The 15,831-nt window shown below is 45.9% G+C and overlaps 2 protein-coding genes across 2 annotated transcripts in view; one reads left to right on the plus strand and one right to left on the minus strand.

Annotated features, from left to right (window-relative positions):
• The window catches only part of LOC144480702 (uncharacterized), a 130,067-nt gene that overhangs the window by 41,013 nt on the left and 73,223 nt on the right, over nucleotides 1–15,831 (minus strand). The window lies entirely within an intron of this gene.
• LOC144480655 (uncharacterized) overlaps nucleotides 13–15,831 on the plus strand; it is a 30,493-nt gene continuing 14,674 nt past the window's right edge. The window contains exon 1 of the mRNA XM_078200252.1: nucleotides 13–189. Coding sequence (XP_078056378.1) covers nucleotides 13–189 — 177 coding nt within the window. The remainder of the gene's footprint in view (nucleotides 190–15,831) is intronic.

Here is a 15,831-nt window from a genome sequence, read left to right on the forward strand (position 1 = left end):
ATAACCGTGGAAATGTGGGGATTTGTGGAAAGGAATTCAGATCCCCGTCTGTGCTGGACATTCATCAACGTAGTCACACTGGGGGAGAGGCCATTCACCTGCTGTCAGTGTGGGAAGAGATTTAGTAATGCACCCGACCTGCTTCCACAACAGCGAGTTCACAGTGGAAAGGGGCCATTCACCAGCTGTGTGTGTGGGGATATATTCAGTATTTCATCAAACTTAGTGAGACACCATTGAGTTCGCACAGTGATGAGACCATTCACCTGCTCAGTGTGTGGGAAAGATGTAGATTCATCCACCTTGCTGGTACACCAGCAAATTCACAGCTAGGAGAGGCCATTCACCTGCTCTGACTGTGGGAAGGGATTTACTCGGTCATCCAGTCTGCAGAGGCACCATTGAGTTCACACTGGGGAGAGACCATTCACCTGCTCCAATTGTGGGAAGGGATTCACTCAGTTAGCCAACCTGCTGACACACCAGCGTGTTAACAGTGGGGAGAGACCATTCACCTGCTGTGTGTGGGAAGGGATTCATTCAGTCATCCCACCTGCTGAGATACCAGCGAGTTCACAAATAATAACCGGTTGGATTTGGCTGTTAATCATATTCAGGACTGAACCTGTTCATTCTGACAGTTGGTGAAGTGGGGGGGACACAGTAAGAGTTTTAACAACACCAGGTTAAAGTCCAACAGGTTTATTTGGTAGCAAAAACCACACAAGCTTTCGGAGCTCCAAGCCCCTTCTTCTGGTGAGTGGGAATTCTGTTCACAAACAGGGCATATAAAGACACACACTCAATCTCCACATCATGACTACCATCGAAGTGGGGGAGGGGGAGGGGGGGGGGGGGGGGGTCAGAGGGTTTCTTGCTGTTGGACTGACCAGTCTCTCAATTTTCATTCCAGTGGCTGATTCCCTTTGATCAAATGATCCACAAAAGCAGATGTCAGATGAGACTGAGATGAGGAAAAAATTCTTAACTGAAAGGGTAGTGAACTTGTGGAATTCTCTACCACAGAAGGCTGTGGAATCCCAGTCACTGAATATATTCAAGAGATAGATTTTTTTTTAGATTTTAATGGCTTCAAGCAGTATGGGGAGAATATGGCATTGAGATAGAGGATCAGCTATGATCCTCTATCTCAATGTCTTTGGGCGGCACGGTAGCACAGTGGTTAGCACTGCTGCTTCACAGCTCCAGGGACCTGGGTTCGATTCCCGGCTTGGGTCACTGTCTGTGTGGAGTTTGAGGATTGGCCGCACTCTGAACAATCTTTCTCCACTTATTTTTCTGCTGCTCTAACTCTGTCCCATCGAGAGGCCAGTCCACATTCTGATATTATCCACCCGTGCCATCTTGGGCCTTCCTTGTACACATTTTCCAGGTTTTTTTTCTTGCATTGCCTCTTTTTTCCAAACATACCCTCCCTATTCACAACACCTGTCTAAAATAGGTGAGCTTCCTGGATGTCAGAGCCTCAGACAGATTCCTATGAACACCAGCTTTCTCCAGCACCCACTCAGTGATTCACTTTGCCTTCCGTGACGCACGGAATATCCGTCTGAGTCCTTTCATTTCAAACACTTTTCTTGGAGCCTCGTCACTCTTCTCGATGGTCCAGATTTCACAGACACACATTGTCACCGACCACACAAGGGCTTTCAGAAGATGAATGTTCATTGTAACTGAGATGCTGTGGGTGCTCCATACTCTTTTAACTGAGATCTCAACAGCCATGACCCTTAAGTCTGGCCTGAATTTGTTTGATAGATTCTGCATCTACCACTGCAGTTAGGTCTCAAATAATTGCATTTGTCTCTGTTCCATTGAGTGTACAGCACAGGGCCAGGCCAGTCGGCTCAATTGGTCTATGTGAGTATCTATGCTCCACATGAGCCTCCACCCACCCCTCTTCATCTCCCCCATCAGCATATCCTTCTATTCCTTTCTCCCTCATGTATGTATCCAGCTTCCACTTCAACGTATTCATCCTCTTCACCTCAACCACTCACTGTGAACCAATTTCCACATTCTCTTTCATTTGTGGGTGGGTGGGGGCGCGGTCAACCTGCTGACACACACAGGCAAGTTCAAACTGGGAGAGACCATTTACCAGATTGGTTCCAGGGATGAAGGAAAAGATAAACTCTCCCTATTATAAAAGGGTCACATTTCAGATTTTGGGAAGGGAAGGGTGGGGGGAGAAATTAGGAAGTTGTTTTTTGTTTACACAGTAAGAGGTAATGAGATGGAATTTAACGCTTAAATTCAAAGGCCCATAATATCTGGGTCCTGATGAATGGGGTTTGTCCTGAATGTTGAGGCTTCCCCTCCCACCCATCCACCCATCCACCCACTGCCCCGAACGCTCATCCGCCTCCTTCCCGCCTGAACATGAGACCAACAAGCGCCTGGACCTGAGCCGCACTGCGCATGCTCCACGTCACAATGCCCGGGGACTGACGACCGCCGGAAGGGGAGGCGGGGCTGGAGGACTTGAGGGGCTGGGGCGGGGTGTTGAGCATGCGCAGTGCGGGTAATGGGGACAGTCGGACGGGTTTGACCGGGATGCGAGGTCAATACGAAGTAGAGGGCGCGCGCGCGCGCAGAGACCGATGGATCTGACAGGTGGGCGGAGAGGCTTCGTGAACATGTTGTTCAAACCCAAACCCTGGAAAAGAACGTCCCGCCCCCGCCCCGTTTGTACCAAATGGAGCCGCAACTTATCGTGTTGTGCCTGGGCTGACTGCCGCCATTTTGTCGGTGGGAATGGGAAGTTGCGCATGTGCGTCCGACATCTTTGTTAGGGGTGATGAAGACGGGAATGGGTTGGTGAATTCTAATACTCAAAGTGAAATCTGTGCGACTTAGAGATTGTGTGAGAAACCACTGTCGAACTCACGTCTACGGTAGGGTGTTTTCATGCTCATGTATCCAAGAACAGATAAGGGGAGCAGCTGTGGCATACAAGAGTATGTTGTTCCCGGGCTAATCTGTTCCGGAATGTGGCTAACCCAGCCATCTTGTATTCTTTAATATGTAACCGCTGTGTGACAGTAGAAGCCTATGTGGTGAACCACTGTAACACTGTCTGTGTGTGGGATGTGCCTGGGCACGCCCCTGCTGCCTTGGTCCGGGGCTCCGCCCTCCTCGGGGTATAAAGGTGGCTGCTCTCCGCCCCTTTGCCTCAGTTCGAGTTGGCCATCGGTTTGGGAGTGCTTCTGTTAATAAAAGCCTGTTGTTCCGCAACCTCTAGTCTTTGCGTGTATCAATGGTGCATCAGCCTACATGTAGGCCTTCTGTGATTGTATACATTCATGTATATTCGTCATAACCTGTACCGATATACATTATACAAGTACCTACGAACGTATATAAATTGTTGAATGCCAGTTAACTTGTTTGTACGCGACTGTAACCTTGTACGTTAGTAAGATACCCCACCTGTGTTCAGAGAACAACAGTCACGGCCTTGAGACAACTGTGAAGAAACTGCCAAGGCAGCAAGGTTCACACGATGGAAGACAGGCCACAACCTGGGAACCTGTGAGGCCTGGGAAACTGAACGTGATGGGGGAGTGGGCTGTATTTGCTAAGAAGTCTGAGGCCATGTTAGGTATCGGATGGTCTCCCACAATTGTGCAAATAAGCCACTGTATTTTGACCGACGAATAGACTCGGAGGTATTTTTACCTACAACAGAGTGTCGGCGCTGCCGCCATCTTTGTAGGGGGCAATGTTGACTGAGTGGGAGGCGCTTGTTCCCCATTGTTCAGAATGGAGACAATTTGTCCATCAAACTGCATCAACCCTCTGACCTGAGCAATCTGACTCTCCATTACCCTGGTTTGCACAGATTGATAAGGCAGAGTGACAGCAGAGACAGTAAGAAAGAAAGCACAGTTAACGTTTATTTATCAGTCACAAGTAAGGTTTACATTAATTAGAAAGGAAGATTTGAAACCAAACATCACATCAGAACATGATGGAGTTGGCCAATTTATTGTAGTCTGAATACCATTGTATTTTTAATATAGAAGGAAAGAGCACCATTCACAGTGGAGAGAAACTGTAGACATGTTCTGTGTGTGGACTAGACTTCAATCAAACATCTGGCCTTTTGGAACATAATTATAGTCACAACAGGGAGATGGTATGGAAATGTGGGGACTGTGGGAAGAGACTCAAATATCCATCCAGGTTGGAAACTCACCGACGCAGTCACACTGGGGAGAGGCCGTTCACCTGTTCCTATTGTGGGAAGGGATACATTCCCTCATCCGGGCTGTTAAAACACCAACAAATTCCAAGTAATTGCAGTGATTGGATTTTGCTGTGAATCACATTCGGACTGAACCATATTCGTTTGGGTCTGTTTCTGCTGAATTGCAAAATAACCCCAAAACTGTTATAGGTGTTAATATAATAATCTTAGTGATATGTAATCAGAGCCTCGGCTTGGGATGAAATTTGACAACCAGATCATGAACTGTCTGGTTCAGCCTCAGAGTTGCAAGAGAGAGAGTAGGTGGGGAGTGGAGTTTGTAGCAAGAACTGAAGACTGGCTTACCTCTTCCCAGTATTGAATTGGAGGACACTTCTGCTCAAAGAGCACTGGATGTCAGACATGAGAGGATGGTGTGTTACTTGGAGGGGAACCTGGAGGTGATCATGGCCACTTGCTGCTTAAATGAAGTTCTTCCTCATTGATCCCTATCTTTCTAACTAATAAAGAGCTGCATATTACACACATTCTTAGTCGATGAATATGCAAATATATTTATGCTGGCAATCTGCTTAAGGATTTTCAGCTTCATATATCCTGAGTAGGAAGAGTGAGCATGGATCTGTCGATCAGCAAGAATTGACACTTTCAGGAGAATTGGGAGGGTGGAGATTAGATATAGCAGAGTGTGAATGGAGGGAGAGTGTGGGAGATAGTGATGTGCAGATTTTGGGGAACGAGAGAGGAAAGAATGTTCCCTAGAATCTAGAATTGTCTGCTCTGAATTTCTATACTGTACTGACTGATGACTTTTCTAATCTTTTATAGGATAGCTGGAGGTGAGGATTTGCAGACAGAAATCTCAAAACAAGTGATCCATACAATGAGAGAGCCACTCGATTCATCAGGAGCTGAATAACACAAACCTCTAAATCTATGAGGAGGAGTGTTTATCTGTTCTATCTGCTTCACAATATTGCAAACCTCAGTGTGACTGAAAAAGAACAGAATCCAGAGGCAGAGCGTTATGGTAAACTGACTGTGGAAAGAGCCTGAAAAAACATCGCACCATTCACAGCGGGGAGAGACTACAAGTTTTCTGTGCGTCAATGAGGACTTGACTGACCATCCAACCTGGAGAGTCATGAGGACACCCAGATCCTGGACAAACCGTGGAGATGTGGGGACTGTGGGAAGGGATTTCATTGCCCGTCTGAGCTGGAAACTCATCAACACATTCACACTGGGGAGAGGCCGTTCACCTGCTCTGTGTGTGGGAAGGGCTTCATTAAATCATTCAACCTGCTGACACACCAGCGACTTCACACTGGGGAGAGGCCGTTCCCCTGCTCTGAGTGTGGGAAGGGATTCACTCGGTCAACCCACCTGAGGACACACCAGCGGGTTCACACTGGGGAGAGGCCGTTCATCTGCTCTGATTGTGGGAAGCAATTCACTAAGTCATCAAACCTGCTGACACACCAGCGAGTTCACACTGGGGAGAGGCCGTTCACCTGCTCTGACTGTGGGAAGGGATTCAGTGATACATCCACCCTGCTGACACACCAGCGGGTTCACAATGGGGAGAGGCCGTTCACCTGCTCCGAATGTGGCAAGGGATTCACTCGGTCAACTTACCTGCTGATACACCAGCGGGTTCACACCGGGGAGAGACCGTTCATCTGCTCAGTCTGTGGGAAGGGATTCACTCTGTTATCCATCCTGCTGACCCACCAGCGAGTTCATAGGTGATTATAGGGGTTGTATTCTGCTGTTATTGCTGCTGTTTATCACATCCAGGACTGAACCATGTTCATTCTGACAGTTTGTGAAGTGGGAGGGTCGGAGGGTTTCTTTTTGTTGGACTGGCCGGTCTCACAACTTTACCTCCAGTGGGCTGATGCTCTTTGAGCCTGGGAGAGCACATTTTCACTGAAATGATCCACAAAAGCTCATGAAGGACAGTTATTCTACCTAAATAATAGTGTTTTTCTACCACTACAGGTAGATCTAAAATAAATACATTTGTCTCTGTTCCAGTGAGTCTACAGCACAGGGCCAGGCCAGTCGGCTCAGTTGGTCTGTGTCAGTATTTATGCTCCACATGAGCCTCCACCCACCCCTCTTCATCTCCCCCATCAGCATATCCTTCTATTCCTTTCTCCCTCATGTATGTATCTAGCTTCCTCTTCAATGTATTCATGTTGTTCACCTCAACCACTCGCTGTGGTAGTGAGTTCCACATTCTCACCATTCGCTGGGTAAAGAGGTTTCTCACTGAAATCCCTATTGGATTATTGAGCCTCTTCATAATTTTAAAGACTTCCGTCAGGTCACCCTTCAGTCTTCTCTTTTCTAGAGAAAAGCAGCCCCAGTCTTTCCTGAGGGTTAAATGCTCTCAGTTCTGGGATTATTCTTGTGAATCTTTGTTGCTCCTTCTCCAATGCCTCTATTTCCTTTCTCTAAATGGAGATCACTAACGTTAACAGTGCTCCCGGTGTGGTCTAACCCTGGTTCAAAACAAGTTGAACAGAACCTCCCTGCTTTTCAATTCTATCCCTCCAGAATGGAACCCTATGTATGGGCCCCAAACTTCAGGAAAGATGTGACATTCTTAGAGAAGATGCAGAGGAGATTTATGAGAATGGCGGCAGGGATGATGGACTTCAGTTAGTTGGTGAGACGGGAGCAGCTGAAATTGCTCTCTTTAGATCATTCAGGTAGAGAAAGAGACCATTCAGCCCATTGAATGACTGTGTTGAGCAAATCAGTCAGTTCCGTTGCCCAGTTCTGTCCCTGTTGCCCTGAAAGTTTATTTCCCTCAAGTGCCCATCAATTTCCTTTTGAAATGGTTCATCATCTCCACTTCCACCATCCTCACAAGCAGAGATTTCCAGCTCAATCCCACTCAGTGTGTCGAAATATTCTTCCTCCCTTCCCCTGCATCTCTCCCCAAAACCTGAAATCTGCGTCTCACTAATCCTTGCACCGTAGGTTAATGGGAACAGATTTTCTTTGTTCACCCGTGTAAACCTGTTACAATCTTCAACAGTTTTATCAAATCTCCCCTCAATCTCCTTTACTGCAAGGAGAACAATCCCAGTTTGTCATCTCAAGGGCGGCACGGTAGCACAGTGGTTAGCACTGCTGCTTCACAGCTCCAGGGACCTGGGTTCAATTCCTGGCTCGGGTCACTGTCTGTGTGGAGTTTGCACATTCTCCTTGTGTCTGCATGGGTTTCCTCCGGGTGCTCCGGTTTCCTTCCACAGTCCAAAGATGTGCGGGTTAGATTGATTGGCCATGCTAAAATTGCCCCTTAGTGTCCTGAGATGCGTAGGTTAGAGGGATTAGCGGGTAAAATATGTAGGGATATGGGGGTAGGGCCTGGGTGGGATTGTGGTCGGTGCAGACTCGATGGGCCGAATGGCCTCTTTCTGCACTGTAGGGTTTCTAACATTTCTTTGTAAGAAATAACTAACCAGACAAATAATGCCGGAAATCAAATGGGGAAGTTTAATTTCTGTTTTAAAGATGTTATGAAAATATTGTACTGGATGGTAAAGGAAATGGAGTAACTCACCTGGGTGTAGTGCAATGGAATATATCAATCTGACATCCACTTACATTCTAGTGAAAGTCAGGAAAGTGTCGGTGAGATGAATAAGTTGATGGCTTTACCTTCGAAATACTTGTGCCCTTTGCTTATGTTTTTTTTAAATAGAACTACATTTGCTCGCCTGACTACTACCTGAAATATCAGGACTGTACAGTGGGGGAGAGAGACAAAGATCTCAAGATTGACATCCACTTTCATCTTTTAATTAAAACATCTGAAAGTTAAGAATATGTGACATGATACTGGAATACTGATGTGCGTGTGCAGATGTAATTTGTTACATGTCAAGCAATAACCAGTATAAATTCATGGTGAAACTCTCTGAATCCCAAACATGCAGTTACTTGACAAACATCAGGAGATGAAATGGTGAATGTGGCCAGGAGAATGAGACAACATTGTGACATCATCAAGACATTGACACACACACTCCAGAGAGAGAGAGACGGACTTCAGAGTCACCAGGATGGAATTAAACACACGGGTCATAGTCAAAGAGTGAGTAATGTTAGTAAAAAGGATATAAAAATTTGGATCGGATCAATCAAGGGCTTGGGAGAAACAATCCTCAGTAAAAATCGATCAATTGTCCACAAGTTGGATACGGGAAAAGCGAGAGCTGGAGAATATTTTACATCCTTGCTTGATTTCTTGCTTGAAGAAAATGGACTTATACTAGTAACCTAGAGAACACTAGTATACTAGTAACCTAGAACTCACGGTGTACCTTCAGGAGAAGAAAAGATCAAGTAAATGTTATCCCCCGAGGCAGGGCCAGAGTAGAAATGGAAAATAATGGACTGAAATTGAGTTTATTTATTATTGTCACAAGTAGGCTTACATTAACACTGCAATGAAGTTACTGTGAATATCCCCGAGTCACCACACTCTGGCACCTGTTCAGGTACACTGAGGGAGAATTTGTGAAGAGTCAGAGGAGAGAGTACTCCTCCCTCTCAAGGTGTGGATTCTAAGAATCATGGGCTTTGTGTTTTCTTGCAAATTAGTTCATGTTAAATTAAATTTGATGTCTGACTGTGCATTCAGTTTGAATTTGATTGTTACACTTCTCCTGTTTTTATTCCTGTTGTGATTACGCTCTGGGTAAGGATCGTTGACAAGTGACAGGATGGGAAATTGTGGTTTGGGTCTTCATTGATCAAATGTTTATTGATCCAAAAGGTGTAAAAGGGGCCAAACCTCAGCAGAAATCCAGCAGAGCTGAGAACAGACGACTTGCTGTGTGGGAGCAGGGAGATAAACAGCTCCCAGAGGACAGAGAAAACAAGAGTGCCTTGAATCCTAGACATCACCTGGGTGTCAAAGTCACCATGTTTTCACTGCTTGGCATGGGAATGCTGACTCCCTGTACTGGGTTCAGAGCGTGGGAAGACAATTGTTTGAGAGTTTGACGTGGCTTGGGCAGGTACAGATGGTTCAATGATAGGTTTTGGTCCATTCAAATGATTGGGTTAAATCAGTCTCCATAGACTTTGTGATGTAACAAAGTATAAGAAGGGATTCCCCGAGCACAGAGATTAGTCGAGGTTTTACATATTGCATTGACTGGTGCCATGGCATCTGGGGCAGAGCAGGGAGCATTTCCGTGGAGATGCTGCTTCTACCCAGAGTGTAATGGTAATGCTGCTGCACTTTGATACGACTGCTCAGACATTAGCCTGTGTCAGCTCTTATTGATACTGAATAAAATCTAACCACTGTCACCAATAACTGAATCATTTCAGAAAAAAGAATCAAGGGTTAATAGATACAAATTAGGAGTAGGAGGAGGCCACTCAGCCCCTTGATCCTGCTCCACCATTCAGTAAGAACATGGCTGATCTGATTGTGGTCTCAACTCACTTTCCTTCCTATTTCACTCCCTTCATAGAATCATAGAAACCCTACAGTACAGAAAGAGGCCATTCGGCCCATCGAGTCTGCACCGACCACAATCCCACCCAGGCCCTACCCCCATATCTGCCCACTAATCCCTCTAACCTACACATCCCAGGACACTAAGGGGCAATTTTAGCATAGCCAATCAACCTAACCTGCACATCTTTGGACTGTGGGAGGAAACCGGGGCACCCGGAGGAAACCCACGCAGACATGAGGAGAATGTGCAAACTCCACACAGACAGTGACCCGAGCATCGAACCCAGGTCCCTGGAGCTGTGAAGCAGCAGTGCTAACCACTGTGCTACCGTGCCGCCCTTGTCAATCAAGAATTTATCAAACTTAGCCTTAAAACATATTCAGTGACCCTGCCTCCACCACTCTCTGGGGAAGAGAATCTACAGACCCACAGCCCTCAAGGGGAAAAAAATTATCCTCATCTCCATCTTAAATGGGAGACTCCTTATTTGTAAACTGTCCCCGGTTCCAGTTTCTGCAACAAGGGGAAATATCCTCTCAGCGTTCTCTCCATCAAGTCCACTCAGGATCTTGTGTGTTTCAGTAAGATCACCTCTCATTCTTCTAAACTCCAAGGGATATCGTCCCAACCTGTCAAACTTTTCTTCATAGGATAAATCCATTATTTTAGAAATCCAGGGAGTGAAGCTTCTCTGAACTGCTTCTAATGCAATTAGGTCATTTCATAAATAAATAAACCAAAACTGTACACTGTAGTCTAAATATAGTCTCAACAAAGCTCTGTACAACTCTTGAAAAACACCCTTACTCTTATATCCAGCCCCCTTGTAATAAACAACAATATTCTATTTGTTATCCTAATTACTTGGTATACCTGCAGACTAAGTTTTTGTGATTCATTTATTAGGACACTCAAATCCCTCTGTACCTCAGAATTCTGTAATCTCTCTATTTAAATAATATGCTGCTTTTCTGTCCTTGCTGTCAAAGTGGACAAGTTCACATAATCCCACGTTATGCTGTTATGGTTCGTTTTCAGAAACCCTTACATACTTGATGCAAGAGCAAAACACTGATCTTTATAAGAAAACTTAGTCCTTTATTTTTAAGCAAGTATAAGCTTTTTGGAGAATCGCTTTTCTAACTCAGCACAGTGTTCTGAGTGTAGCCAAGCGATACTACTGCAACATGGGGGAAGGTTCCTCACTTTATACTATTCTTACAGCAATTAGACATGTATACGCTGTTGCTTCTCCCAAATCACGTGCTTAGCCACAGCAAAATACAAAGACAATTTGAGAAAAAATATGTCGAAACCTCCCCCCCCCCCCCCCCCATCCCCCCGGTTGCCACACGTCCACCATTGTTCCAGTGTGAGATAACAAACGTTTCCCATATATCTTGAAACGCTACACCACATAAAGCGCAAGTTATCTCCCAGAAACAAGGACACATTAGCAGAGTCCAGCCTAGACTGGTCTATTCGAGCAGGAGTTTATCTACAAGGTCAGGAGCAATTCAGAATAGGGAATATATGCTGATTTTGAACAAATTGAGAACAACAACAAAATGTAGTTAAGATTTTCAAATGGCCAAGATCATAGCAAATTCATGGGATGTCAACCCCTTAACATCTCATTCCCTCCTTTTATCATTCCATGATAACACTAACCTCTTTAGAGGGGAACTTGGGCTCTAAGATATGCTAGGCATTGGCAAACACCCTTCAGTAAGCCTAGCAGTAAGCAAACTACCAGGATAATGACTCCCAGATGCATCAGCATCCCTCCCCAGTCTCCAAAGAGGTTATTAAAAGGCCACCAGCCAGGAGGATTGTAGTTCTTAAAGTTTTGCCCTTCAGCCCTAATTTTGTCAGCGGTCTTTTTAATATGCTCAGCTAAATCAGTGATATTGTCGGAGGAGTCTGGAATGTATGTACAGCACTCAGAGCCTATTAGGGCACAGGTGCCTCCTGTTGCGGCCAACAAGTAATCTAAAGCCATTCGATTTTGGAGTGCCACCGTCCGTATAGCTACGACTTCAGCTGAAACTTCGGAGATAGCGGTGCTCACATCCTCTAATCCATCCGCAGTATCATTAGCTATTTTCTCAAGAGCTGATGCCATATTGATCAGTTCTCGAGCTGCTATGGCGGTCCCATAGGAAGGGAAAGCTATCATCCAAAACCGTTGAGCTTCAGTGATGGCCTGTTTAGATCTTAACAGATGTATCTTGGGGTGGAGATGCAGGGAGTTAAAATGTCGGACATAAGGGACTACATACGCCAAATAACAAGATCCCGACCAGTCTCGAGGGAGCCATGGATAGGCGTTATAACCACAGACAAAATAGGTGCCATTGTATCACAATCTCCTGAAATAGCCAGGGGACGAGGGGGACTGGAACTCCCTCAGTACTCCAAGATGAGTCGGCTTTAGAGCAATGGATTTTATGCACTATGTAACGAATTGCCCTTGCCACATCAGTGGGAAAGGTGAGGTTAAGCTGTTGGGCGCAGTTGCTACAGCCAACGGGTATGGTTCCGTTCCTGATCAAGCAGATGGATCCCCTTTTTTGCTTTTTTACAATGAAGTGGGGTGAGGAGCCTGGTCTGTCGGAATGGGGTAGGTAATAGTTCCTAAAAGCCGATAAAGTACACCCCCTTTCCTCAGTCTAGAGGTTACAAGACTAACGTCAATTTGGTCCTTTTTTATTCCATCTTTATTCGTCCCGTTTTGATACAAGGCCCACTCTACCGTTTTCTGGGGATCGAAAGGAATAGGGAACATAGGGATCCCATATTTAGCCTGTGGTGGTACGTGAGTACAGACCCAACACTTGCTTACATTAAAATTTAAAGCACACACATGTACAAAAAGGTGTTAGAGTGAAATCGTCCATTAGTCAGTTCATATTTCACCAGTCCCCCGACCTCAACCGGAGCCCGGAGAAGCACCCGAAACGGTCCCCTTCACCCCGGTCCAAGCTTGGGGCGATCCCAATCTCGAATCAGCACGAAGTGTCCTATCTGTGGTCCAGGGAAGTAGTCCTGTGGGTCAGAATCTTGATCCGGTGTCCGTGGAGTTGATCCAAAGACGCACTGCACCTGTGAATGAAGAAACTTTAAAAATGATGTTAGCCGTCGGAAGTCTTTCTGCATTTCATCACCCATAACGTGTAAGTCTATCTGTGTGGGTGGGCTTGTATTGGCATCCCAGGGTCGGCCATAAATGATCTCTGCTGCCGAGAGTCCAGTATTCAGAGTGGGGCGTTATTCTCATGTGGTAGAGGGCGAAGGGCAAGACTTTTAACCAATTTAGACCGGTTTCAGATGTTAACTTAGTCAATTTAGCTTTAAGAGTTCTGTTAGCTCTTTCCACTATCCCTGCTGCATGGGGGTGGTAGGCACTGTGGAATTGTTGTAGGATGTGTAAACCATCACACAATTCCCTATTGACTTTTCCTACAAAGTGGGGGCCATTATCTGAACTAATTTGTCGAGGCACCCCAAACCTTGGTATTACTTCAGTGAGCAACAATTTTACTACCGTCGAGGCCTTGTTGTTTGTCGTTGGGAAAGCCTCTATCCATCTACTAAATACATCAAAAATCACAAGACAATACTTATAGCAATGTACACGCGGCAATTCAATAAAATCTAGCTGAATGCATTCAAACGGTCCACCTGGCAAGGGTGTTCTTCCTGGTGAGCATCTCACCCCTTGACCAACATTGTTTTGCTGGCATGTCAAACATGATGCGATACGAGACTGGGCTGCCTCAGCTAGTCGGGGGTGCCATCAGGTACGGAGCATAATACCACTTATTCCCTCCTTGCCAAGGTGGGTATCAGAATGAAGACAATCAATAAGCAAAGGCAACAAAGCGTCAGGTATACACACTTGGAGTAACCCAAAGGCCTGATGACGCAGAATGCGAACATCCATGCGTCTTCCTAATGTCCTTTTCAGAGGCAGGGGCACCCCTGTAAGCGCTGAACAGTGACAATATCTGGCATGCCTGTCATGTTCGAAGAAGGCGAGCGATTTATCGCCTGCTTGCTCATAGAGGGCACAATGAAAGTTTGATCTGCGGCAGCCTGTTTGGCAGCCTGATCAGCCCGAGCGTTGCCCTGAGTAACTGCGGAGTTATCGGAGTCATTGGAGGCATGGGCAGCGCATTTGATAATAGCCAATTGTTTAGGGAAGAGTATTGCTTGGAGAAGGTTTTGGACATACAAAGGATGGGCGTTCCCGAGGACGTTAAAAACCCACGCTGAGACCATAGTTGGCCGAAGTCGTGGGAGACGCCAAAGGCATACCGAGAGTCAGTGTAAATATTTGCTGACTTTCCTGAGGCTAGAATGCAATCACTGGTGAGGGCAAGAAGTTTTGCTTTCTGAGTAGACACCAGTGGGTCAAACGCCGCCAATGTGGAGGTAGCATCGACAATCACGTATCCCGAGAGGGGGGTACCCAAGGGGGACATAGATGAGCTGCCGTCAACAAACAAGATACGGTCCGAAGAAGGGAGTGGGGCGTCAGTAAGGTCTGGGTGGGGAGAGGTTAAAAATTGGTTGCTTAGTAAGCAGTCATGTGGAGGTTCTAAGAACTCTTTCCCACATGGCAGAGCTCAAATCTCCGTCCGATGCCTACTCTTGAAAATGACCCTGCCTCAATTGCACTATCGTAAAATTTCAACTGGGGGAAAGTAATTTATTAAACTTGCACACAGAGAAGCAATTCACTTTGATCTGCTATACCCTATTCCACCACACAAGGCTCTCGATCGCACAATTACATCCTCTCTCTCTCTCTGCCAGCTTGTTTCTTTTAACCCTTTACTCCCCTCTTTGGTCTATCACGTTTCAGACCAACCAATTTAACCTGCAGAACAACAAGGCAGTGAAGGATGTACCTAGACACTGCGCACTCTTAATACTTTTGTACAAATTCTAATACAAATAGTTTTAAATTTTTTAGTGAAGGGAACTTCAGTGATGTCCAAAGATGTGCAGGTTAGGTTGATTGGCCAGGTTAAAAAAATTGCCCCTTAGAGTCCTGGGATGCGTAGGTTAGAGGGATTAGTGGGTAAAATATGTGGGGGTAGGGCCTGGGTGGGATTGTGGTCGGTGCAGACTCGATGGGCCGAATGGCCTCCTTCTGCACTGTAGGGTTTCTATGATTTCTATGATCATGTCACAGTGAGAGAGCTAACCTTTTTAAATAGGTAATTTTATTATTTATCCTGATTGGCAGATTATTAATTTATTCCCGAAAACATCAGTTCCTTTTAGGATAAATTTAATCCCTGTTAATATTGTTCAATACTCACACTGCAGTAACCGGTTCCCAGATGCAGGCATGGAGTTACTGAACTTGTCTGAATATTCCGGGGTAAATGTTTTAGGCGAGACAGAGGAGGGTCCAAAAGAGGTGGGGGAGTAGCAGTATTAGTTAGAGAGCATATTACAGCGGTGCAGAGGGAGGACAATTCAGAGGGGTCGTGTAACGAGTCACTGTGGGTGGAGCTTAGAAACAGGAAGAGTGCAGTCACTATGTTGGGGGTTTACTACAGGCCCCCCAAAAGCCCAAGGGAGGTGGAAGAACGGATATGTCAGGAGATAATGGATAGGTGCAGGAAAAATAGGGTTGTTGTAGTGGGAGACTTCAATTTCCCTGGTATAGACTGGAAATCGCGTAGGGCTGGGACTCTGAATGGGGAGGCATTTGTAAAATGCGTACAGGAAGGTTCTTTGGAACAATATGTAGATAGCCCGACTGGAGAAGGGGCTATACTGGACCTGGTACTGGGGAATGAGCCCGGTCAAGTCTTCAAAGTTTCGGTAGGGGAACATGTGGCAAATAGTGACCACAATTCTGTTAGGTTTAGGATAGTGATGGAAAAGGATGAGTGGTGTCCCAAGGGTAAGGTGTTGGATTGGGGGAAGGCTAACTTTAGTGGGATTAGGCAGAAATTGGCAGCTGTTGATTGGGAGACTGTTTGAGGGTAAATCCACATCTGGCATTTGGGAGTCTTTTACAGTTGTTAGGGCTGCAGGACAGGCATGTGCTTGTAAAAAAGGATAGGAAGGGTAGGATTC

This window comes from Mustelus asterias, chromosome 30 (assembly GCF_964213995.1).
Source record: "Mustelus asterias chromosome 30, sMusAst1.hap1.1, whole genome shotgun sequence".
Lineage (NCBI taxonomy): Eukaryota > Metazoa > Chordata > Chondrichthyes > Carcharhiniformes > Triakidae > Mustelus > Mustelus asterias.